General features: G+C 48.8%; 2 protein-coding genes across 2 annotated transcripts in view; both read left to right on the top strand.

Moving 5' to 3' along the window:
* The window catches only part of DERL3 (derlin 3), a 257,501-nt gene that overhangs the window by 46,182 nt on the left and 184,976 nt on the right, over window positions 1–26,343 (top strand). The gene's annotated exons all lie outside the window — the stretch shown is intronic.
* LOC134410780 (DNA polymerase epsilon catalytic subunit A-like) overlaps window positions 1–26,343 on the top strand; it is a 65,823-nt gene that overhangs the window by 21,928 nt on the left and 17,552 nt on the right. The window contains 3 exon segments of the mRNA XM_063144302.1: window positions 20,215–20,433; window positions 21,591–21,797; window positions 25,774–25,917. Coding sequence (XP_063000372.1) covers window positions 20,215–20,433; window positions 21,591–21,797; window positions 25,774–25,917 — 570 coding nt within the window.

Raw genomic sequence — 26,343 nt, 5'->3', positions numbered from 1 at the left:
ATTGACCCCCCAAAAAACCTTCAATGCCATCCAAGCTGGTAGCCATCACTATATCTTGTGGTAGTGAGTTCCAGAGTTTAACTATGCACTGTTCTTTTTCTGAATTTATTCCTGCAGATCTCGAACCCCTGGTGGCGGATGGCTTGAGGGTCCCTCTCAGGGTGGAAGTGAGATTATGGTGGTGGACAAAGGAGCTCTGGCTCTCCTGTGCTTTTGCTGTTCCTTCCGCAAGGAAGCATCCGTGCGCACTGGGCATGGGAGACGGACAGGCACAGCCCCGCCAGCGGGAACCCAGCCGGCCCAAGCGCCAGTGCAATCAGGCCTCTGGATCCCAAGCATCGTAGGTCCATCAGGTGCTGCCGCAGAAGGGCTAGTGGTCGCGCTGGGAAGTAGTTAGGGTGACACTATGGAAAGGAGGACCGGGCTCCTGTATCTTTAACCGTTGTATTGAAAAGGGGATTTCAGCAGGTGTCCAGAATCAGCTGCATCTCTGTCCTATTCCAAGGCTTTGAAAGCTCAGCGTGAGTCAATGCATTTCTCACTAAGGGCAGTTAGCGGCCCCACCCCCGCCATGCTCAGTGTATCCTTGGACCCTTTAGAGAAGGCCGCGCGGGGGCACGGAGAGGAAGGAAGACGGGCTTCAGTGGGGTGTGTGAATGACCCTGGGCTAATCTCCCCCTGCAGCCCTCTCGGTATGGAAGAGGGATGCTCCTGAAGGTTCCCGCCTCCACGGTCGCCACTCACGGGGCACACGCCACTGTTGGTTACTGCAAGTACAGGAGCGTTGTTGCGTGAGCACGTGTGCGACATTAGGCCACCCCCACATGTGTAGGGGTAGGAGTGGGCGGGGCTAGGCAGGTGACGTTTAGATGTGCTCTCCTCAGCATTGCGCACTGCCGCGTCACAGCTGGCTACGGGGCAAATGCGTATGTTTTTAATGACTCAGGAGCCATGCGCACGAGCGCAGACACGCAGCAACACATGGGCGCCTCTACCCCTGCTGTGTTTCTGGGAAGGAACATGCGCTCCAGCGCAGAGCTATGCTTGTATTCAAAAAACAAGAAGAAAGACACTCGGTGGTGAAACACACCGATCCCCATCCCAAATATGTCGTGGAAATAGGGGAAGGGACACAACAAAAGCCATCAGGGATGTTCCGGTGTTTCATAGAATCATAGAACAGCAGAGTTGGAAGGGGCCTTCAAGGCCATGGAATCCAACCCCCTGCGCAGTGCAGGAATCCTCCTTGAAGCATCCCTGACAAGCTGCCTCTTGAAGGGCCTCCAGTGTGGGAGAGCCCACGACCTCCTGAGGTCATTGGTTGCATTGCTGGTCGGGCTTCGCTTTCCTGTTTTTGACACCCTTTGCTTCTTTCCGAGGCGCGTCTGCAGGGAGTGCGCGGTGTCCTGTTTTTCTTCCTTGTTCCCTTGATTTTCAGCAGGAGCAAATTCCCCTGTGCTCCCCTCAGAAATGGCACGGCATGCCCTTGATGTCAGGAGAGTCCTGAAGGTTTATAGAGGCAGAGCCACACCTCTTTGTCAGACAAATGCCCTGTTGGGGGTCATTCCGTCCTGCGGCTTTGAGACAGAAGGTTTCCAATGCCGCTCGGAGGAGACGGCTAAAGGCTTGTCTTTGCCTAGCCTACGCCTGCCTTGAGTGCTCTTAAGCCACCAATGTCTTTGCCCATCCCACAAGAGCAGCCAATGACCTCAGCAGCTTTTCCCCCTTGATCTTCCGCTGCCTGAGATTCGGAGCGCAGCTCCCTGTTCAAACCGTAGCACCGGAGCTGGGCAGACGGGGGCAGAGTTGGCAGGGGGGCTGTGATTTGGAGGGGGGCTACTCCGAGTCCCCCTGGGCAAAGTGGCTTGATTTTTCTGTTGCCGATGATGAATTTGCCCAAAGAAAAGCACGTAAAGCATTTCTGAGTGTGAAGAAGTCGTGGCTTATATACCTCTTGCATAAAAGCGCTTCCGTTAGCTTTTTCATAAATCATTCTAGGTCATACGTGTTTAGAACTGATAAAAAAAGGACTTAATGAGCAGTTTGACATGGGGCCTACATTTCCTGTCTGTCCCGGGCCTACGGCCAGCTTTGCCCAGCCCGGCGTAGCACCTTTGCTAAACATTGCAAGCTCGGCTTCTGTGCCTCTGCGGTGGCGGCCTGTGGATGGCATGTCTTCCCAGCCATGAAGCAGCTACTACTCTTTTAGATCCTGCCCTAAAGGGTCAAGCTTTGGTATGTCCAACCTGATGTACTGTTTTCACGCACAAGAGAAAAGATTGTTGGTCACTTACCAAAAAGGGATACCTTTGAGTATGTGAAACAGTACATCAGGGCCACACCCTAACCTCAGATTTAATATTTCCACTTCTTTCTCCATTAGTCCAACTTCACCTGATGCATCGTATCTAGTTCTGGGCACTATAATTTAAGAAGGATGTGTTAGCAGAAGTCTCTCCATTTTTAACAGGAAACTGTAAAGTAGCCATCATATTGCAGGCAAAATGTCAGAATGGCACACGGCGTAGGCTTTTCGCAGAATACGAGAAACCACCCACCACCCACAGAAGAATCCTACTAGGTGCTGCTAGACCCTTTGTTGCTACGCCTCGAACAGGGCTGCTCTTCTGGATTTATTTTTTGCAGAGATTCAACCCCAGATTCCTGTGCACATCTCCGTTTTAAGGAGGCTTGCGTAGGAAAACGATCCCGTGTCTTTCCAATGTACTGTCTGCAGTGAGCTAGGTTGGCAAAAGCAAGGGTTTGGAATCTCCCCCCTTCCCCCCCCCCCCCGATTGTACAGGTTGTTTAGGTCCTAACTCCAATAATGATCTTCCTTCAATGAGCTTTAAAGTATGTTTCTCTTTCAATTTCCACTCTGATGTCATTTGTGTTTGGTCAAAAGCAGTGGAACACAGCTTTACTTTGTACACACACATATGGGTCCTTGTAGGGCAGCCTTCCTCAACCTGGGGCGCTCCAGATGTGTTGGACTGCATCTCCCAGAATGCCCCAGCCAGCTGCTGGGGCATTCTGGGAGATGCACTCCAACACATCTGGAGCGCCCCAGGTTGAGGAAGGCTGTTGTACGGGGTGGCAGCAGCAGGGGCCCTGACATCACACCTGTAGCAGACCCCATAAACCTTCTTGGCAACCCTGCAAAGCTGGCCATGGGGTTGGGGGGTTAGGAGGAGCACCAAAGGACACCTCACCAGGGCAGTGCTTTTCCTAGGACCAGCTCTGATGTGACTGTTGTGATTTGATTCAGGGGCAAAATTGTCTCCAGCCGTTGCTAGGGGTGGGAGGCCAACTGACTATTCTGCTTAAAGGCCCATGTTCAGTGGCACATCCCTGTCTGCCATCCAGGCCCGTCTCGGATGCTGATGGCCCTTTTTAAAAACCCCAGGCTGCCATGAATCCACTAGGCTTTAAGGCAACCTTCCTCCCCAATGCTCGTATCCCTCCAGATGAATTGGACTGAAAGCTTTATCACACCAGCGTTATACTGTGCAGTCACTGCGAATTGCATGCAAAGGACTCAGAAGTTTTCCACCTTATAATCTGCTTTAATTGTGAAGGACTCCCGTGCATCCTGCCTTAATTGTGATATAAAGCCAAAAGATTTGCCGTATTTAGCTAGGGTGACCATATGAAATGAAGGCCAGGGCTCCTGTCTTTTTAACAGTTGCATAGAAAAGGGAATTTCAGCAGGTGTCATTGTTATATATGGAGAACCTGGTGAAATTCCCTTTTCATCACAACATTTAAAGCTGCAGGAGCTATACTAGTGACCAGATACAAAAGTGGGCAGGACTCCTGCAGTATGTCAGTAAGAATAAAAGAGAATTATTTTAAAATTATATGGAGGTGGTACCTAACCCCGGTTAGATTGAATAAGATAAATAATCAGCATTCAGCAAATTGTTGGAGAGGATGTGGGGGGAAAGGAACGTATTTACATATGTGGTGGGAATGCAAATATGTACAAAAATTGTGGAAGATGGTGTTTTTGGAGATTGAAGAAATTGTGGGAATGAAGATAGAACGAACACCAAAAGTTGCATTACTGTCACTATTTGAAGATTTAAAATGTAAAAAAGAAATTAAGGAATTAATAACGAATTTGCTGACGGCAGCAAGATTGATTGTAGCTAGGAACTGGAAGATTCAAGGGGAATATTCTATTGAAGAATGGTATAAAGAAGTATGGGACATAGCTATAAATGATAAATTGACTTGTAATATTAAATGGAGAAGAGGTATAGCTAAAACAAATGATTTTGAAGGAATTTGGAAACAGTTCCTAATTTTTGTGTTTTCTAAGGGAAGTGGGAAACCGCCAGCAGAAGAAAGTATGAGATTTTGGAATCAGGAATGAGATCCCTTGGTGGGGGGGTGCACTTATATGTTAAGTTTGATTATGTTATTAGATATGATATTATGTATTCAATATTTACTCAACATTTATGTAGTATGTTGTTTTCTTTTTATTGTAATGCTGTATGTTTAAGTATTGTAGAAAATAATAATAATAATAATAATAATAATAATAATAATAATAATAATAATAATAATAATGGACTCCTGCAGCTTTAACTGTTGTGATGAAGAGGAAAGTTCACCAGGGGCTGCATGCATAAAAATGACACCTGCTGAAATTCCCTTTTCAATGCAACTGTTAAAGGTACAGGAGCCCTGTCCTCCTTTTCATATGGTCACCCTAATTTAGCCCCTACTTTTTGAGCGTATGTTCCGAGCTGCTGCTGGGGTGCAGGAGCAGGATTTTAAAGAAATGCTTACATCTGCGTAAGCTTTAAAGACAAAGACACCAAAATTGGCACAGTAATAGATATTAGGGAGAGCTTTAAGCATACCAAATTTGAATTGGATTGGGTTATCCGTTGATTTTTTTGATTTTTTTTTTTTTACATTTCCCCCCTTAAACGCACTTCCTGTTATGCAAAGGATTGTTGTCACCCAGTAGCAAAAACAACAATGGCAAAAGCTTAGCACTATGGGGATAATCCGAGGGAAGCAGGTACGTGGGATGGAGCTATGAAACTCCCATCATGCCCAGACAGCCCAGCCAATGGTTATGTGGCTGAGAATGATGGGAGATGGAGTCCAACATCTCTCACGGGTACCAGGCTAGGGAACGCTATCATAAGATGATGCAAAGTTTATTTATTTCATTTCATTTCATTTCTATACCGCCCAATAGCCTGGGCGGTTCACAAAAATTAAAACCATGAAGAGCATAATAAAACAACCAACAATTTAAAAACACAAATACAAAATACAATATAAAAAGCAAGACCAGGATACAACCACACGGCAAAAATTGATAGGGGTTAAAATATGAAATTAAAACAGCAGTGTTTAAATTTAAGTTATTTTAGGTGTTAAAATACTGAGAGAATAAAAAGGTCTTCAGCTGGCGACGAAAGGAAAACAATGTAGGTGCCAAGCGAACCTCTCTGGGGAGCTAGTTCCACAGCCGGGGTGCCCCAGCAGAGAAGGCCCTCCTCCTAGTAGCCACCTGCCTCACTTCCTTTGGCAGGAGCTCACGGGGAAGGACCCCTGTGGATGATCTTAAGGTCCGGGCAGGCACATATGCGAGGAGGCGTTCCTTCAGCTAACCTTCAAATAGCAACAAAGTTGTTTCTTGGGGTAGCTCTAAAGTCACCAATGTGGCTCCTGTGGGCACTAAGATGCCCCCAGCCCTTCTCTTCATGCCCACCAGGCTAAACAAAACATAAGCCAGCTGCACCGGTGTTCTAATTCCCACTGTGTTTTGAGACTTTTCCCCTTTATCAGGGGCAACTGAAACATCTAACATAGCGGTTCCCAAAGTGGGCGGTACCGCCCCCCTGGGGGCGGTGGGATTGCATAGGGGGCCTTAAGAGGAAAAGGGACGGCAGGGGGGCGCTGGCAGGCAAAGGGGCAGCAGGGGGGCGCTCGAGGTGGTCTCTCCAGAAGGTACTCAAATAGGGTAACTAGAGACCCACAGGGGAAATCTCTAAATCTGTGCAAGTCCGTCTAAACCTTCTCTAAATCTGACCGGGAAATGGACGCCCCCTGCAGCTTTTCCAGGATGAAGTCTGAAGTCTCGCGCGCTTTGAGTCTATGAGATAGGCGGTGGGGGAGCGCTTCCGCGCCAGACCAGCCGATGCCACGTGCGTCGCAGAGAAGGCGGCACCTTCAAAAAGGGCAGCTTCAAAGAGGCGGTGACTGGGAAGTTGCTTCCCAGAGTGGGGGGGGCTGCAGCCAGCGAGGCTGCTTGGAAGCTGCTGCAGGAGGAGGTTTGCATTAGAAGAGCTGTTAATGGGAGTGAGAAGAAATTCTCCTGACTTAAATTAGTCAGGATTAACTTAAATCCCCGTCACTTACATGGGTCTACTCTAAGACTTACATTAGTGTTTACCCTCTGTTCTAATGACAACCAATGGGTGCCGAGGGCACACAACTACAATGAGGTACAATATACTGAATAATATTAACAACAGTGTGTGTGTGTGAGATAGAAATCTCAATAATTTTTTTGGTCTTTTTGTTTCTTAATTTGCCATAAAGTTCTTTCCACAGAATAACAAAATGTCACAATGTTTTTTGAACTGACATAAATTTATTTCAATAGGCTTTTTAAACAGAAATGTTCTTTCAGAAGGTTTTTTTTTAAAAAAAAACAAATGTTCTTTCTAGGCTTTTTTTTTAACATCAAGTTCTTTCAATGGGCTTTTTTTAACATCAAGTTCTTTCCATAGGCTTTTTTACATAGGTTTTTTTTGATAAGCTTTTAAACTTTTTTTAAACCTAATTTTCTTTCAGTAGGCTAACATGCATTTCTTTCAATAGGCTAAATATTTTTCAATAGGCTTCTTTAACATAGATTTCTTTCGATAAGCTTAGACTTTTTAAACATAATTTTCTTTCAATACACTAACATACTTTCAATAGGCATAGGTATTTTTCAATAGGCTTCTTTATGTTAAAAAAAGCCTATTGAAAGAAATTTATGTTAAAGAAGCCTATTGAAAGAAATTTATGTTAGTTCAAAAAACATTGTGACATTTTGTTATTCTGTAGAAAGAATTTTATGGCAAATTAAAAACAAACAAAAAAACCCATTTATTGAGATTTCTACCACCCCGGTTGTTAATATTATTCAGTATATTGCACCTCATTGTAGTTGTGTCCCCTCAGCACTCATTGGTTGTCATTAACTTATCGACTACTGCCTTCTTTAATTTTGTACTCTCTGTTCTAAACCACCTATTTGCTGTTGTGAGAGCATATCTCACACTACAACTTTTCTAGGAGCAGTTTGAGGTGTAAATACCAGATACAGCAGATGTCCTACTATACCGGACTTAAAACAGGGGAAATGGCTCTTAATAAAAGGGTCAAGTGTATTTGGTGACTGCATCACACAAGCACAGAAATTAGCTTGCAGCATCTCAAAAGACAGAAACAGTGTGGAGTCTAGGTTAGAGTATCAAACTAGGACTGGAGGAACCCAGGTTCAAACCTCCATCTCAGCCATAAAGCTCATTGGGGCAGTGACTATGTCTCAGCCTAACCTACATCCCAGGGTTGTTGTGGTTCTCCTCCGTCCCATTTCAGTTAACCTCAAAGCTGTTGCCTTGAGCTCCCTGGGATAAAGATGGGGCATCAGTACAATAAACAAACAAACTATAAATAAAATAAATATAGCTCTTAAGGCTGCAAAGCTGATCTTGAAAGTGAATTCAAATGCTGATAGGTCTGCAGCATTCTGTATTCTAATCCCCCTGGGAGCTGTAGTGCTTTTAGAGTAGGTGTTCCATTTTTGGGATGCCACCTCTCAAACAATTAAGCTGGCCCAAGCTTTCTGGAGTATATTGGATTTGTATGGATAATTCAGTATGGGTATTAAGATGTTATGTAGAACAGGTTTGTCTGAATTGTGTGCTATGAAATCAGACATGTGACCAAGGCTATGTTTGTGTGGGCACGTTGGTGAGCTTTGGGGGCTGGACATGTTGGTGGGGGTGCCTCCTTGGGGGCGGCTATGTTGTCCTCCTTTTTGGTTTCCAAAATAGGGTCACCCTACCTAAAACCCAGGGACCGAGCAGGAAAGAGCAGGAAATTCAGCTGCTCTGCCCATTTTATTTACACTTTGGTGATTTTAATTAAGCCTATGCACTTATTTTGACATTATTCCAATAATATTTAATGATTAAATTCTTTGTTTTAGATTAGAATAAAAATGACAGAAGCAGGAAAATCAAAAAAGAAATGTAGACAATATAGCTTGGGATATCTTAAGTATGGATTGATACCAGCACCAACAAACCAGCAGCTGCCCACGTGCCTGTTATGTGAAAAGGTGTTTTCTAATGAGGCAATGAAGCCTTCCAGACTGCAAGAACATTTAAAGAACGCACATCCTGACAAGGCAGATAAGAACGTAACTTTTTTTCAATCACTTCGTGACAAATTTCAAAAGCGGCCAACACTGTTAAACACGATTCACAATGCTTCACAACGACAAACTGATGGTTTGCGTGCATCATACAACATCTCCTTGTTGATTGCTAAGTCAGGAAAGCCGCATAAAATCGGTGAAGAACTCATCCTACCAGCAGTTAGTGAGGTTCTGAGTACTGTTTTGCATAAGTCACCACATGATATAATTAAAACCATTCCTCTCAGCAACAATTCAGTGCAAAGACACATCAATGAAATGGCTGAGAATGTGGAAGATACACTGTGCAACACACTAAGGACAACAGAATTTGCATTACAGCTGGACGAGTCAACTTTACCAGGCAATGAATCTTTGCTTCTCGCTTATGTGCGTTTTATAAAAGACGGGAGTTTGGCTCAAGAGTTGTTATTTGCAAGGCAACTAAAAACCGATACTAAAGGGGAGTCAATATTTCGTGTGGTTGAGGAGTGCTTCAATGAAAAGGAAATTCCATCAACGACTGGTCGCTACCGTGGGTGTGTTGCTTACTTGAAAAAATCAGTGCCAAATATCTTTACTTGAAAAAATCTTTACTTGAAATCTTTACTTGAAAAATCTTTACTTGAAAAAATCAGTGCCAAATATCTTTACTTGAAAAAATCAGTGCCAAATATCTTTACTATTCACTGTGTCATTCATCGCCAACATCTGGTTGCAAAAAACCTCAGTGGTCGCCTACACAATTCATTACACACCGTCATTACTGCAGTGAATAAAATTAAAGCCCGTGCTCTCAATGATCGACTATTCCGGGTGCTCTGTGCTGAGAATGATGAAGACTTTGAACGTTTGGTGCTTCATACTGGAGTTCGTTGGCTATCAAAAGGAAACTGTTTGAAACGCTTTTACAACCTTTTTGACACTGTTGTGGAGTTTTTTGAAGGCACGAATGCTTTGCTCAGTAATGACCTCAAAGAAATCAGGCATGACATTGCTTATTTGTCTGAACTATTTACAGAGTTCAATGCAATGAATGTGCAGTTGCAAGGAAATGACACCAATCTTATTAAGGCCAAATCCGTCGTATCTACGTTTATTGCAAAGTTTACTCTATTCAAGCGCAATATAGGCCGTCGTGAGCTATACCAATTTCCAAGCTTGCCTGAGCTAGAACAGAAAGGCGGGATACAAGATGACAATCTGCAAGTTTATTGTGACCATTTAAATATGCTGCATGAAGATATGTCTGAGCGATTCGAGGATCTTCTTATGATGGAAATTCCAGACTGGGTGATAAATCCATTTTCAGATATTGAGGAAGTTGGAGTAGTGGAGGAAGAACTAATTGAGCTACAAAATGACATTGAGCTGAAGCCAAAGTTTAAGAAATCGTACCAGGAGTTTTGGTTACAGAAGGACATTTCTGATCGCTCTCCTGCGCTATGGAGAGTGGTTCAGAAGCTCCTGGTTGCATTTCCAACCTCATATTTGGTGGAACGTGGTTTTAGTGTGGTCTGCCTACTTCTTTCCAAACAAAGAAATCGACTCCAGATTACTAAACGTGGTGATTTAAGACTCAAGTATCACTTCATCAAGCCCATCCATCACATTAAGAATTTACAGAATAGTGAGGTATTCTACCCTAGTTACTAAATGTGGTATCTAATATCCTTGCTTAATGACTATCAGACTTTGAAAAGATGATATCACTGGATCAAGTTCATCAATTATGTTCAATTGAATAAATAAACTAAAAAATGTAATTAGATTTTGAATAAATATTCAATTAATTGTTACTGTTTTGAATTTTATTGTTATTATCTTCCTTAGTGGGTCGTCGAAAACCACTATTCTGAATAATGATTTTTATAGGGTAGGGTAGGGGGGCACTGGGCATGAGTTTGTGGAACCAAGGGGGCGGTGACCTGAAAAAGTTTGGGAACCACTGCAATGTGTTTGTCACATTTTCCCCCCCCCCCCGGTCTTGAATTCCCCCCCCCCCCAATACATACTGTATAAAAAACTTGGGACTCAATAATACTCCAATGCACTTTCATAGTCCATGAAAGCTTATGCCAAAATAAATGTGTTCGTCTTTAAGGTGTTAGAAGACTTTGCTTTTTGGTGCACTAAACTAATATGGCTACTACCTAGAACTTATTCAGCTATATAGCCCATCTTAGCCCAAGGGCTATTGGGGCAGGTAGCAAAGAGCTCCACCCCCTCCTTCCTGCGGAACAGAATGACAAAAGAAGCAGCTTTAGACCAGATCAAAGGTTGCTCATCTGGCCCAGTATTGCCTACTCTGGATGGCAGCAGCCCCCAGGGTCTGGGGGGGGGGGCACTTCCCTATCCTTTAAACTGGAGCTGCTATGGATTAAACCTGCATGCAAAGATGTTGCGTTCATTTTGCTCTGGTTTCTTAACTTCATCCTGAGTTCTGCAGCCTGGACGGATCAGGAATTCGTCAACCAGCTCAGAGCCTAATTTTGGCAAGGTTGCAAGGAAAGGAATTCCGTTACGGACAAGGAATAATAACCCCCTTTCTGGTTATTACGAGGGCATCCTGGGCAGATTTCGTTAGAAGTCACGACAGGGTACATGTTGGACTAACGCTAATTAGGGCTTTGTAGATGGTAACCAGCACCTGGAATTACACCTGGAAGAGAGCGGGATAGTGCCATCCCCCCTCCCCCTAGATGTGTTGAACTGCAAGCCCCATCATTCCCAGCCAATAGAAGCATTGGCCATGCTGGTGGGGAAAGATGGGCATTGCAGCATCCCAACACACCTGGAGGGCACCAGGTTGGGGAAGGCTGCTCTACAGCAAGGCCCAACAACTCACGATCTTAAGCACCCGAACTGTAGAAAGGTAACAGCAGACAATGGATAAAGGCAATTTTACTGTTTAATGCACAGTTGATGAGGATTTGGGGACCTGAACATGTTTCCCAGCATGCCGCGCTCCCCAAGCCTGATGGGACGTTACCTATCCACCCTCGGCACCGAGAGCTTTCAGCAGAGGGCTTCATCCTGCCCCATGCAGGCGGGGTGCTGCTGCAGGGAAAATACGACGGCTTGTTCTGGGCACAGGGCATGAGCGGCGGCTGGAGAAAGCCAGAGTGCTAGCCGGGAGGCCTCTGCTAATGAGCGGTGAGCTACTGAAGCTCAGTAAACCGGCCGGCCGGCCAGCCAGCCACAGAGTACTCCCTGGACAGAAGTGGGGCTGGCACATGGCTTTGCCCCCACAAGAAGTGCTTACCATGAGCCAGAACACAGGTGCAGCTTCTTCCAGACTTTTTGTTATGCCTATTCCCTCGAAAACCAGCCTTGTGTTGGGGCTGCGTGGAGTCCGCTTAAAAAATAAGTAAAACCCAGCTCCTGGAACGGTAAAAATTGGATTCTGGAATCTGTATAAATAATGCCAATGTACCTGATTTCTCTGATTTTGCCTATCTTACTGGTTCTGTTATCTTGCATAACCTTTTTCTGGTGGTAGTTTGGGGGCTGAAGAGCTAAAGTGTTCCACGTGAACCACTGCAAACCTCCTGGCCTCTGGAGACTTCTAGCAGGCATCGTCTGGGTGCTTTGAACTATGCCTGTTCGTCAGTGAGGGACAGAAAACCATTTTTTTTTTTAAAAAAAAAAAGGAGGCAGGTTCTGTAGATCCTGCCAGGCGCGCGTTCATCTGTCCACACTCGGCACCAAGAGCTTTCAGACCTGCTGCGGCATTTGCAGGGCTGTGTGTTTGCTCCTGGAGAGCAGAGTAGCCGAAGAATGTGGCAGAGACTAAAGAATCCACCGCTTTTATTTTTAAAGCAAGTTTCTGTCCCACATTGTTGTGAAGAGATACTTGGAAGCAGCTCGATCAGGATGGACAATTCCAGATGTTTTTGGCCTAGAACTTCCATGATCCCTCATCCTTGGTTATACTGGCCAGGGCTCATGGGAGTTGTAGGCCAAAACATCTGGAGGCCCACAAGGTGCCCACCCCTGATGGAGAGGATGCCTTGCTGGAAGTCTTAAGAGGCTGCAAGTTCCGAACGCCAGCAGTCTCTCACGCCTTGCCGACACACACAACCCCTGCAGTTTTCAAAGGCACCCAGATTTACAGTTCGCTGCCCTTCGCCCCTTTCCTCTCTGCCGCCTGTTCTCTCTGGGATTCTTCTGAGGCAGGCAGAGGCTTCGCGGGGGCAAGCTGGAACTCTTCCGGAACAGGTGAATCGCGCGTCTCCTTCCGGTCGAACCCCAACTCTTTCACCAGCCGGTTGATCTCTTCCCGGGACATTTCAGCCAATGGAATTCTCTGCAAAATAAATGCAGGCGACGGGGCTAACCACGGATCCTTGGCACGTGGCTACAAACTGCGGCAAGCCGGCCTGGCCTGGCCTCAGGGCATGCTAGGTGCTGCGCAGCCAGCTCTGCCTGATACCCGAGCAAGACTGAAATTTTGGAGATGGACTCCAGAAGAAAAGCCCCTTTTTTCTTCTTAGAAGAAAAAAAGCATGTAGCATTCTCCCCCTTTTGCCTAATTTATACTGCAACTTTTAGGGTTTAATCCTACGCATGTTTAGACAGGCAAGAGTCCCACCTTTGGATATCTTCCGCATCTTGGATAGCTCATTTAGAGTTCTGACGGGTTCTGAATGAAACCCAAAGTGGATTCGCAGCCCCACTGACATCGGAGCCACCAGCCTCCACTGGAATTCATTCTAATGTAGGTAAAACATCACTGGCTGCACACAAGAGGAAGGCTTGGGGGAACCTCAATCTTTGCAATCGGACAAAAAAAGGTAAGGAGAAAACCTCCAAGGGGGCAGCCATCCCCCGCCCCACCGGCCACAAATATCCCACTGCGTAGTCCGCATGCCCAGTGGCCACAGCACGGTGAAAGGGGAAGTGAGACAAAGCATTTCTTCACAAGGCTTTCATTGCATGTTCATGATTCGTCACTCATGGAAGTTTGCCGGTCCTTTACACGACATCATCAACTTCCAAAGTATGACCTGCACTTTCTGACTTTCTCCTGCTTTCAAAAGATCAGCATTAACCGATAAGGCACGTTAATCCAATATAGCGGCAGTGTGTAATAACGGTGTTGTGCTATAATCACAGCACCATCTAGTGACTGTAAAATGAAACCTATGGAACTGAATTGAGAAAGGAAGTCCTCTATTCAAAGCACATGTCTGCCCAAGTAATTGAGCCGATTGTAATCCTGCAAAGAACCTGGAAGCAGAAAGCCACGGTAAGGAGGCAGGATTTCAGCGTCATGTCATGTACTCCAAAGAAAAGAAGGGTAAGAAATAGAACAGAACATCTTGAAGGCTCTCCCATACTAGAGGCCTTCAAGAGGCAGCTGGACAACTATCTGTCAGGGATGCTTTAGGGTGGATTCCTGCACTGAGCAGGGGGTTGGACGCGATGGCCTTAGGCCCCTTCCAACTCTACTATTCTATGATTCTATGAAGGGGAGTGCAACATTTTGTGCCAGGTCCCACTTGTTTGCTTAACGCCATTCACACAGTTTCTACTGGCAGTTTCTAATGGTGTCAAGCGTTGCGTGGCATGGCCGTAAAATGGGTTACAGTGGATGCACGCAGTGGAGGCTGGTGGCTCCGATGTCAGTGGGGCAGTGAATCCGCTCTGGGTTTCAGTCAGAACTCTAAGGAGCTATCCTTCGCCACCTTTAGAGTACTGCCTGATTTGGATTGAAACCCAAGTGGATTCACTGCCCCACTGACCTCAGAGTCACCAGCCTCCACTGCCTGCACGAGTTCAGCATTCTGTCTCACCTGCAACTCTTCATACTTAAAGTTGAGCAGCACCAGTTCGGGATCCGCTCCAGCCAGGTGTTTCAGGACAAGGTTGTGGCTGGAAGAGATTGTCAAGGAACCTGACAGGCTGGCGTTATGGGAGGGGTGGCAACAGCGCTGCCGTTTTCTTCTTCTTCCTATGCCAGCCGGGAAGTTGAACAAATCAGTACTTCGGCCTCGGGCAGACTTCCCCAATCCCAATGCCCACCCAATGTGTTGGACTACAACTCCTATTATCCCCAGCCAGCACAGCCAATTGGGGATGGTAGGAGTTGTAGTCCAACACAACAGGAGCACCGCCAGGTTGGGGAGGTTGGCTCAAAGGTACTGCAGGATCTGTCGGCTTTCGGTTCCTAGGGCAGAGACGGAGAATTGCAGGATGTTCCTTTTAAAAGGCTGTTTTGCATTTTGGACCACCATGCTGGAGTCAATACACGCCCCCCCCCCATTCCCACCCCTCTGCCCCTGTTGTTAGCACGGAGTCACGGATGCCCCAGATAGCCCCATGCCAACAACTGGTGCAGAGCTAGAAAATATTTATGGAATAAAAGTCCTAGGTCGAAAGCAGCTTCCTTTTGTATCACGGACCGTTTTCTCACGGCACAAGGCAGGAGACGCCACCCTTCCTTCGCATCTAAACAGGGCCCTGCTGGATCAGGCTGAGGGTCCACCCCGTTTCCCATAGAGGCCGGCTAGATGCCGCCCTGTCCTGTTACTACAGCTTGTGGTAGCGAGTTCCGCAAGTTATCTATGCCCTTGCAAAGTAGGTACTTTGCCCTAAACATGCCAATCAAGTTCATTGAGTGACTCTGAAGTTTTAGCATCCTTGCAAGATGGGAAGCCACTTCGCTTTCTCTACTACGCCACGCATGATCTTATCGAGCTTTTGTGCCCCCTTGCCTTTCCCCCTGTCGGGACACGTATCCAAAACGAGGTTCTGCGCTTACATTAAAAGACAGAAAACCATTAGGTTTCAGAGTGAACGTTTCCATTTACTGAATGCACCCCTTGCCGGCTGCTGGCTGCTTCAGGCAGGCATGCTGCATCCACTAGCCGCAAGGTGGGCCCAATCCTTACTAAGGGCGGCAGTTCTCCATTCTTTACCGGCACGTAGCCATGCCTCTGGGGCCAGTAAAACCGTGTGACACCGACCCCACGCCCATGAAAGGCCTTGTCTGCTTCAAAAGGGGGAAGGTTGGATTGCTGTCGTTTAGTTCTTCTTGTTTAGCTTCTATACATTTTCTGGCTGTCTGATTTGCACCGATAGGTAGACATGGCAGAAGTACATGCTCGTATGTGAATTATTCACAGCTCAATGGAATCAGTGACCTAGGGAGGTTGTGGGCTCTCCCACACTAGAGGCCTTCAAGAGGCAGCTGGACAACCATCTGTCAGGGATGCTTTAGGGTGGATTCCTGCATGGAGCAGGGGTTGGACTCGATGGCCTTGTAGGCCCCTTCCAACTCTGCTATTCTATGATTCTATGAATGTTGTTGTATGTGAATTATTCACAGCTCACAAACGAACTCCAAATACTGCTCCCTGTCTTGGAAATTAGTGCCCGGTCTTATGTGCCAGGCTTTCCCCACCTGGTGCCCCGTAGAAGTTTTGAATGACAATTCCCATTATCCCTGAACACTGGCCATGCTGGCTGGGAACGATGGGAGTTGAAGTCCAATACATCCAGAAGGCACCAGGTTCGAGAAGGCTATTGCATACGGTGGCCCTCAGCTCTCTGTCTCTCGCTCTGAAAACATCCTGTACAAACGTGCGCACGCAACCCACACCTGCTCCTGGGTGAGAAGCTCACTGCTCTGGTGGCTGGCTGTTCTGATCCAATGCGGCTTCTGATGGACCTCAGCAAAATCTCACTCAGTCTCAACGCCCCATATAGATGCAGGGAAATCAGCCTGCGTAAACGACCTCAGGCACAGATGCACAATTTAGCCTCCTCTTTCCCCCTTCGTGGCAACGGGCTTCCGTCCTACGCTGGGCCTTTGGGCTTAGATGAAGTGTCCCCTTCTGCCCACCTGCCTCGCTCAGAGCCTGCATGAATGACCAGAAGGATACTACAGAGGGAGATCTTCTGTGATAAAGGCCTTCACCTGGAAGAACAGGAGTAAAGGGCAAAGATTAGAGGTGCTGGGCACTGTTTATTTCTTGCACGATGACAACACCAACGATGCAAATGCAGTTATAGAGAGTTTTCTGCCCAAAGGACTTTCTGGTCCAACGGTGCAATCCTGTACATGTCTATTTATTTATTTAAAACATTTATATCCAGCCTTATATCACTAAGATCTCAGTACAATTAAACAATAAATATGCACAGTTAAAAACAAATTAAACCATGATCCAAGTTAAAACAATATATAATTTAAAAGCAGCGTCAATGAAGGTGCTCCTTACCTTCTAGCATTCAGAATACCATTGGCTCCTAGGGGGAAAAGCAGAGAAAAGGGGGCATCAGTGGCAGAGCACTGGAATTTCTCTGTGCCCCACCGTCCCAGCTGCCTCAAGGAGGGGTGCAGCCCTGCCTGTGAAGGGCAGAGGGCTGAGAGAGGCCAAACCTTTACTTACCGGGACGATGGGGGCAGCAAAGGCAGGGAGAGGAAAGGAGGGGGCTGGACTCGTGTCCATCGGTTCCTAGGATGACAAGGAGAGAAATGTACAGTTAATGACAGGGACCCAGACGATCCCTGTACCCCCCACAGCCCCACATGGCCTACGGAGCTCCAGCCCTGCCTGTCGAGGCAGAGCTGAGCCAGGTTGAATTCTTCCTTACCTGAGGGGGGGAAGACGAAAGGACAAAGGTGGCGGGTCGGATTAGGGAAGGTTGGAGGGAGGGTGCAGGGGAGGTATCCATGGGGACCTAGGACGAAAAAGAAAAATGCAATTAATAGGAGGGCAGCAGGTGACCTCTGCAGCCCTCAATCCCGCACCCCTTAAGGCCCTGCCTGTCCAGGAAGAGCGGAGGCAGGGTCAACATTTCCTTACCTGAGGGGGGGAAGACCAGGAAGGGAAGAAGGTGGCGGGTAGGATGAGGGAAGGACGGAGGGAGGGCGGGGGAGTCGTATCCATTGGCTCCTAGGACGAGAAAGAGAAAGGTGTGACATTAATTGGAGGGCCCCAGCCGTCCCCTGCACCCCACCCTCCCGCCTGCCTTAGGGAGGGGGGCAGACTTTGGCCTGGAGGGCCTCAGCAAGGGGCACTCTTAGCAAGGGGGCGTCCTCCCCCTTGGCCCTACCTTCCTCCCATTCCCCTCAGCCCTCCAAACCCGGGGACCACCACTCCAGTCCCTGATCTCCCCCCTCTCCTCGCTCTGGCCTCCTCCCTCCACCCTCACTGGGCATGGGCCCTTCCTTACCGGCCAAGATTGCCGTCGCCTCGCCATCGTTGCCTGCTATGAAGGTGGAGATTCCGCGCCAGGCCAACGGTCTCCTGAAGCGTCTTTTGGAACTCTCCGTCATCATGGAAGCTAGAAGGCGGCCATTGTGACAGTGCCATGGGCCAGGCCCAACTGAGCTGGCGAACTGGGACCTCGAAGGCCAGCACCTGTGAACTGGCCTTCAGGACTCGAGCAGGGAGGGTCTCCTGGGATAGGGAGGAGAGTCTCCGGGTTTGAAAGAGGTGGATGAATCCACCGGATTTCACATTGGAAAAGGAGCTGAGATGGAGGAGAATTTGGTGGAAGTTTGCAAATCACTCGAAAATGCCCTGTTCCAGCCCCTGAAGCCAAGCATGAAGGGGAGCGCGTGTTCTCCAAAAATGCCAGCAAAGTCCCGAACTTGTGTTTGGGAAACGTGCACTTGAAGAAAGGCACTCTGTTTTTAATGCCCTCTCTTGAAGACAGGTAAGGACAAGAGGGCTGGAGTTCGCCCTACAGGTTACATGGATGGATGAAGATCTATGATTTTAAAAACCTTTAATGAATTGGATTTTTAAATTCTTAATTTATTTGATTGGTTTGTACCCTGCCTTTCTACCAGAAATGGCACTGAAGGCTGCTTGCAAACACTGATAAAAACAGCAATCAGAAAATGCGTTAAAACACAATGAAGAAGAATTGAAACACAACCACAGTAAAAACAGCATCCCAGCTCAACAGACTTGCTTGCTTACACCCCAAAATGAATAAAGCGGTCTTTGCCTGCTGGTGGAAGGATGGCAGAGAGGGAGAGAACCTACCCTTCCTCGGCAGGGTGTTCCACAGCCAGGGAGCAGCCACCAAGAAGGCCCTCTTTTGCATTGCCACCAAGCATGCCTCAAAGGGATGAAGGCAGTCTTTCAGGTAGCCTGGACCCAAGCCGTAGGTCTGTTTTAAGAACATAAGAAGAGCCCTGATGCTGGATCAGACCGAGGGTCCATCTAGTCCAACACTCGGTTCACACAGTGGCCAAACAACTGTGGGACCCACAAGGCAGGACATGGTGCAACAGCACCCGCCCACCCATGTTCCCCAGCAGCTGCTGCACACAGGCTTACTGCCTCTGATACTGGAGGTAGCACACAGCCGTCAGGTCTAGTAGCCATGGACAGCCTTCGCCTCCAAGAATTTATCCAACCCCCTGTGAGAGCCATCCAAATTGGTGGCCATCGCCCCATCTGTGGTAGTGAATTCCATAATTTAACTATGTGCTGTGTGAAGAAGTCCTTCCTTTTATTGGTCATGAACCTCCCACGAATGAGCTTCATGGGATGACCCCATTGGGTTCTAGTATTTTGAGAGGTGGAGATGTCTTCCTGTCCACATTCTCTACATCGTGCATCATTTTGTACACCTCTATCATGTCTCTCATCAGCCTCCAATCCCAGCTGTTGTAACCTTCCCCCAAAGGGGTGATGCTCCAGCCCCTTGATTATTTTAGTTGCCCTTATGGTGCAAATCGGGTTCTCCTCCCAACCCACCCCTGGTCCTAGTATGGTTTGACTTTAGCTGGCTGCAGGATGGGACTCCGGAGGGTCAGAAAGGCAGGGAGCTTGATGGGTTCAGGGCCACTCCTCTTCCTGCTCACTCAGGTTGCCCGGTTGGATGGGCGCTGCTGCCGGGGTCTGTGGGGAGCACATTGAGGATAGGGGCAATGAGCTGTATTGGGCTGACCTCTCGGGCAGTTAGCAAGGGAGGGGAGGGCCACGTGGCTTGCCAGAGAAGGCAAAAGGGCTGTCTGGCCCAAGCAGGAGCTGGGCTTTTGGCCCCCACACACAGTGCTCCTTCTCCTTGGCTTAGACGTGCCTGAGTGTGGGGCAGGGGGTGTCCCGTCTTGTTGACTGTGTGGTTTGTACCCCGGATTCATGCCAGCCCCCCCCCCACACGTAAAACTTGAGTTGTTCCACCCAGACACAGCTCCTCCTGGCGTTTGGCGGGGAGATGCAAAGGTGATTTCTGTCCTCCGCTGTGGCCGAGTGGTCAGGGGGCCATTCTGTGGTGTGCGCAGGGTGGGTTTGAGCCCTGGAAGCCCCCTGCTTTTGCCCCTGGCTGTTTGCCAGCCTGCAAAAGGTGAGCCGCAGTGTGTTGCCCCCGTGGGACTCCATCTCCTCCCCCTGCTGTCCAACCCCACGCAGGGAGCCGTTGTGGTTTGCTGCAGTCCGTGTCCGTGGCTTCTCTGGCTGTGTGCCTTTGCTCCTCCCATCGGCCACAGGGCAGAAGTCCTTTTCTGCCCCGGGGGGCTGAGTGTTCCCTCTGCCCACGGAGGTCGGTGGGGCTGTGTCGTGTTGGCTCTCCATCCTTCTCTTTCTGCGAGTTATGCTCCAAACCGGTGTTTGTGCTTCGCGTAAGGGGGCTTGAACCCTTGCCTGAAGGGATGCCCCGGGGCTTGCAGGGCCAAGGTCATTGCTTCCCGAGCCACTGGGGGTGTTGTGGTGTCATTTTGGGTTAATCCGGGAATGCCGCTTGCCAAACCTTGAAGGACTCCTTCCTTGTGCTACCCGCCTGCTGGACCTTTCCCACAGGTCTCTGCCAACCTACCTCAGGAGGGCACCCCGTGCACACAAGTCGCCGACCTGGAGGACTTTGGGGTCACCAAGCCTTTGCAGCCAGGAGTGCCTGTGTCATGCAAGCGCAAGCGGATCCCCACAGCAGAGGAGAGCCAGCAGCAGTCCCAGAATCTGGAGCTCACCCAGTCCTGGCGGGAGATTCTGGGCCCACCGCCACCCACCGGCGCCACCCAGGTAACGCAGCCTCAGCCTGGGCACGGAGGATGCGACCGTTCTTCATAAGGAAGCCGTTGCATCGGTGCTGGGGCCGGGTCAAAGGGGGAGGAGCGTGATTCCCTCCTCCCTGAGGCATTTTCAGTGCCTTGCAAATGTGTTGGCTGTGCTAGTCGGGGATGATGGGAATTTTAGTCCAGGAAGGCTGATCGAGAGCATCCAGATTAATTTCCCAGACACTGCATGCATGCTGGGCAAATCAGTCCAGACCCTTGGATTGGATCTAGATCAGGCCTCAAGGTTCTGGCGAACAGCAGTGGAGGATCTGAGGTCCAGTTTGGAATGGTTCCGAGATCAACACACTCCCCAGATCCAGAGATATGAGACCCGCTACACTTCCCTTTCTGTCATTATTCCATTTTGCAATTAAAATGCCCACCCTGGCCAGAGCAGCTTCCTCTCAGGTGAGTTCTCACTGCCAGTGCGGAAGCTGAATAGAGATTGTGATGAGTACATCAGAGAATCTAGATCAGGGGTAGGCAGAAGGTAGATCTCCAGATGTTTTGGACTTCAGCTCCCATAAGAGCCTGCCATAATGGCCAATGGTCAGGCGTGACATCCAAACATAGAATCATAGAATAGCAGAGTTGGAAGGGGCCTACAAGGCCATGGAGTCCAACCCCCCGCTCAATGCAGGAATCTACCCTAAAGCATCCCTGACAGATGGTTGTCCAGCTGCCTCTTGAAGGCCTCCAGTGCGGGAGAGCCCACAACCTCCCTAGGTAACTGATGCCATTGTTGTACTGCTCTAACAGTCAGGAAGATTTTCCTGATGTCCAGCCAGAATCTGGCTTCCTGTAACTTGAGCCCGTTATTCCGTGTCCTGCACTCTGGGATGATCGAGAAGAGATCCTGGCCCTCCTCTGTGTGACAACCTTTCAAGTCTTTGAAGAGTGCTATCCTGTCTCCCCTCCATCTTCTCTTCTCCAGGCTAAACAGGCCCAGTTCTTTCAGTCTCTCTTCATAGGGCTTTGTTTCCAGACCCCTGATCCCACCCCAGTCTAGGTCAAACAACTTTTCCAGAATTCCTGCCCTTGAGTACTTCTACTTTCTGGACAGAAGAACTTTTAAAATTTGTTTTGCGGAAAGTTCCCTTCCATCCGCCTGTCTCGCCATAGGAGGAGCGCCTGGTCTGGCTGTGCTACCACAAGAAGTGGGAGCTGCAGGCCCGTCAGCGCCAGGAGCGCCGGAAGAGGCGGCGGTTGGCCGATGGCGAGGTGGTCCTGGGCGGGGGGCTGATCCGGGCTGGGACCTCCAAGGGGCTCAGCAGCTACCTGCGCAGGGCAGCACGCAGCATCCTCGACATGCCCTGGCAGATAGTCCAGGTAAGGGGCATCAGGGGGAGGGATGCAAAGTTAAACGTGTGTAGGTATAGAGAGGTGCCTGCTTCTCGCATCGTTATGCGGGAAGTTCTGTACTGAAATGGCTAAGAGCCTGTGGGGTGGGGACTGGCAGCGGTGGTCTCATATTGTGGTTCCTACAATGTTTCCATGTATATTCAACCGGAGAAGGAAGGGGATCGGTTCGTGGTCTTTCTCTCCCCCCCCCCCCCCCCCGAGCCTCAGTTCAGTTCAGGGCAGAGCGTCGCACGTTCTTCCTCAGCCTCTCACTGCTCTGCTTCTTAGCGGCACCTCCTGAGCTGCACCCAATTCCTTCTCTGTACTTGCAAGTAACTTCAGCTTCTTGGTGAAAACAGCCCTGGTCACCTTCACGGCAGGATCAGCTCCCGCTGATGTTTGCGCAGACGTCTCCCTCCCTGAGCCCATCAGCTCGCGCTCCTCTTGCGTCTTGCACACAGAGGCTGAAGTGGTGGGCCAGAAAGTCCCTGGTTAGACTCTTGCCCCTTCCGGGCGCTCTCTTGACGGCCTTCGGCGTGCCTCTTCCTCTCGTGCCGAGTCACCCCCGCCCCGCTGCCCCATTGCAATATGGAGATAAGGATATCGACCTACCTTTAGGATTATTGTAAAGACGGCTGAGATAATATGTAGGAAGCACTTTGAACACTCAAACTGCGGTATAAAATGTGTAGTAGTAGTAAAGGTAATAATGGGCCAAACTTGTCTGAAAATTGGTGCATCATCATCATCATTATTATTATTATTATTATTATTATTATTATTATTTCTTTATTTTTACTTGTATCCCGCCTTTTGCCCAATGCTGGGCCTCAAGGCAGCCTTACAAAGTTTAAAACATACTTTGGGGATGGGGGGGGGGGGGAAACAAAACCATAAGCGTTTAAAATACACAACAAAATTATAAGACGTTAACGTAGATGGAGGGCCAGATTATTCTCCAAAGGCCTGCTGCAACAAAGAAGTTTTAGCCTGCTTCCGAAAGCCCATCAAGGAGGGAGCCAGCCTAGCTTCCCCGGGAAGAGCGTTCCAGAGCACCGGAGCAGCCACCGAGAAGGCCCTCTCCCGTGTTCCCACCAAGCGCGCCTGTGAAGATGGTGGGGCTGAAAGAAGGGCTTCTCCAGAAGATCTCAAAGCATGGGCAGGCTCATAGGGGAGAATACAGTCTTTCTGGCCACAAGGCAGAGACAGAGCAGGCCAATAAGCTGCAAGAAGACAGCCTCCTGCAGGCCTTCAGGAAGTTCTCCATCCTTCTGCTCCAGATAGTTCCCACCCCCACCCGTGTACCTGAAAAGCCCCTGCTCCCACAGAAACGATGCCTCAAGAGACGAGCGGAAGCCTCTCCGTGCAAACATGGGTGCAGGTGCTGCCGCCCAGTTGTCTGCTGCCGCCCGCTGGCTCTGCTCCCGAGGGGGAGCTCCCAGGAGGCCGTGCCGGCTGCCTTTCGACTCCTCGAAAGCATCCCTTTCTCTGAGCCTCGCGCCTTGGAGGGAAGCTTGGCATGGCTTACAAGCAGATTGCTGGCGCCTGCTTGGTCCTGCCTCGGGGCATCCTATCAGCTTGGTTAACCTAGAAGCGCTGCTGCATGTGTGCTAGTGATCTGGCTTGGCAATCCTGAGAATGGATGACCCAGCCAGGGCGACTTCCTCTCAAGCCTGTGGGATCGAGGGCCTTGAAAGCTGCGTTCTGTTGTGTGACTGAGAAGGCCACAAAAAAAGGGAAGAGGAAAACCCTACTTTCAGAGCACAAAGGAAACAAAGGGAAGCATCTCCACACAGTTTTCAAACATACCGTTTTCAAACAGCTTGTGATCTTTGTTATATTGGGGCATTTACCTCTATGTGTCTTTGTATATGCATGTTATAACTGGATGTGTATTACGGTGGCAACTACAGCGTCCCACTTTGGCCATAGCGAGATCTAAGGTTTATCATCCCTGGATCGTCCAGGGGTCAAACCTGTTCATCTAGGTGACACACAGGGGATCCAGTGCTCAGGCAGGGGCGAACCCCGGATGATCCCAGCATAAGCCTTAGGTCTAGCTGTGGCCCAAGTTACACCCATTGTTATGCTTATATCACCCTGATTATTTGTGTAAAATAGATGATTTGCAACAAACCGGTGGGGATTGTAGTGGCATTTACATCACAGTAGAACCATTGTTTGACTCTCCTTTTTCCTATTTGAAAACTGTGGAGATTCTTCCCTTTGTTTTCTTCGTGACTGAGAAGGCCGCCATAGGAGGTGCGTGTTCTGAGAATTTTAATATGGGAAACCAGGATTAAGCAGGACTACCACCCTGGGCTGAGGTAGAGCTGCTTTAATTCATAGACCTTTGAATTAGACCTCAGATTGGATCAGAGACCTTTAGTGTAGAGAGATGCTATCTCTGTCAGCCGCCAGAAATTAGAAGCCATCCCAAGAAGCATGAGCTGAGGAGAGGTGAAATTCCCATCTGAAAGGATCGGAGAGTAGGGACGTTAGTTAAGAATCCCCTCTGTCTAGCTCAGAACGCCAAGGGTCCTTAGCTCCTGAAAGTAGTTGGCAACCGGCGATACAGGCTCATGTGCCTCTTCTTCAGCTCAGCAGCATCAGCATGAGGTCACAATGGCTTGTCTGTGGCTCACCGAAGCAGGCTGCATCAGCCTGTGGGCCCCATGCCTTTCTCAGGCAGACGGGAGTATGTGGGTGCAGTTTCTTCTTCTCTTGAGGCAGCGGCGTAGTGTGGGTCCCATTGAAAAGGCGTGAGTGCAGAAGCGGCAAGCGAAGAGGGAGGGGGGAGTCGGGAGGCAGGTACCTCCACTGCAGCGGGGTTTCTACTATTGGCAGCACCTCGGATACCACAGGGCATCAGTTTTCAGAGTCTGCTGAAGCTGAGCACAGTTTTGAGAAACAGGCTGGCAATGAAGCTTGGAATTGCAGGATGTGCCGTTTATTTATTTATTTATTACATTTCTATACCGCCCAATAGCCGAAGCTCTCTGGGTGGTTCACAAAAATTAAAACCATGAAGAGCATAAAATAACCAACAAATTTAAAACACACATACAAAATACAATATCAAAAGCACAACCAGAATAAAACCACACAGTAAAAAATTAATATAGGTTAAAATATGAGATTAAAACAGCAAAGTTTAAATTGAAGTTTAATTAGGTGTTAAAATACGGAGAAAATAAAAAGGTCTTCAGCTGGCGATGGAAAGAAAACAATGTAGGTGCCAAGCAAACCTCTCTGGGGAGCTCGTTCCACAGCCGGGGTGCCACAGCAGAGAAAGCCCTCCTCCTAGTAGCCACCTACCCCACTTCCTTCAGCAGGGGCTCACGGAGAAGGACCCCTGTGGATGATCTTAAGGTCCGGGCAGGCACATCCGGGAGGGTTCAGAACCCTTTGAGGCAGGGTTCAGAACCTCAGGCTGGGGGAGGGCAAATCTGGCCCTCCTGGGGTCCCAATCTATCCCTCTGGGATTCCCGAGAGGGGCACGTCCCTTCCCCTCCTGGCTTTTGCGCAGGAGGGGTTGGGAGCAGCGGGGGAGCATGAGAACAAGAGTAGCAGTGCTCAGCCTGGACCGGGCACCGTGCTTCTCACCTTGTCGTAAGGCCGCTCGGGGGAACCCCAGCAGTGGAAGGAATAGCCTTCAGGGACACCAAAAAGTGTGTTACCAAATATAAGAAATGCAGAGCAAATCTTAGTAAAGGGTTATGTTGTGGCTCAAAATCCTGTGCACCCCTGCTCTAAGCTGAAATCTATTTTGAAATACCACTTATTTTTAAATGCTATTTGATCCTAGTCTGCATTTGTCTCGTCCGTCTTCCACTTCCATGTTTTCCCCGTGCTGAAAAAAGGTCAGGCGCTGCCCCTTCATTGTGCACCCCACGCCCTTGTGTTCCCAGCTGCTCCCTACTTTCCTCTGCGACACTCTCCCTGCCTCGCTTTTCTCTCTTAGATCGTTGAGACCAGCCAGGAAGGCCTCTTCAAGCTGTGGGCTGTGATCGGGAGCGACCTGCATTGCCTCAAACTGAACATCCCACGAGTCTTCTATGTCAACCAGCGGGTTCCTAAACCAGAAGAGAGCACTGTCTATAGGAAGGTGTGTGGTGTTGATCCCATGGCTCTGCTCTTGGGGTGGGCAGGGGTGCACAGAACAGCTTAATGTGCCCTTCATTTTTCCTGCATGGAATGCGGAGATGATCGTGGATTCTGTTGCACAATTGGGTCATGTTCTAGAATGTGGGACTCGATGTGTTCTCCTTCTTGTGGTGGAGATCATGCCTCCTGCTGGCTTGACTTGTTCCAGTTCTGTGAAAGAAGCCTCCCCCTGCCTGCTTCATGGCACCAGAGCATTCACAGGGCGCCAGATCTGTGAACGACTTTGTTATGCCAACAGCCACATTGGGCATTTGTTGATTTAATCCTGGCCGGCGGTCTTCTGACATGTGTCCCATGAAGGAGGGTTGGATAAATTCCTGGAGGAGAAGGCTATCCATGGCTACTAGCCCTGACAGTTATGTACTGG

This window comes from Elgaria multicarinata, chromosome 18 (assembly GCF_023053635.1).
Source record: "Elgaria multicarinata webbii isolate HBS135686 ecotype San Diego chromosome 18, rElgMul1.1.pri, whole genome shotgun sequence".
NCBI classification, from domain to species: Eukaryota; Metazoa; Chordata; class Lepidosauria; order Squamata; family Anguidae; genus Elgaria; species Elgaria multicarinata.
This window is presented reverse-complemented; position numbering and strand designations above follow the sequence as displayed.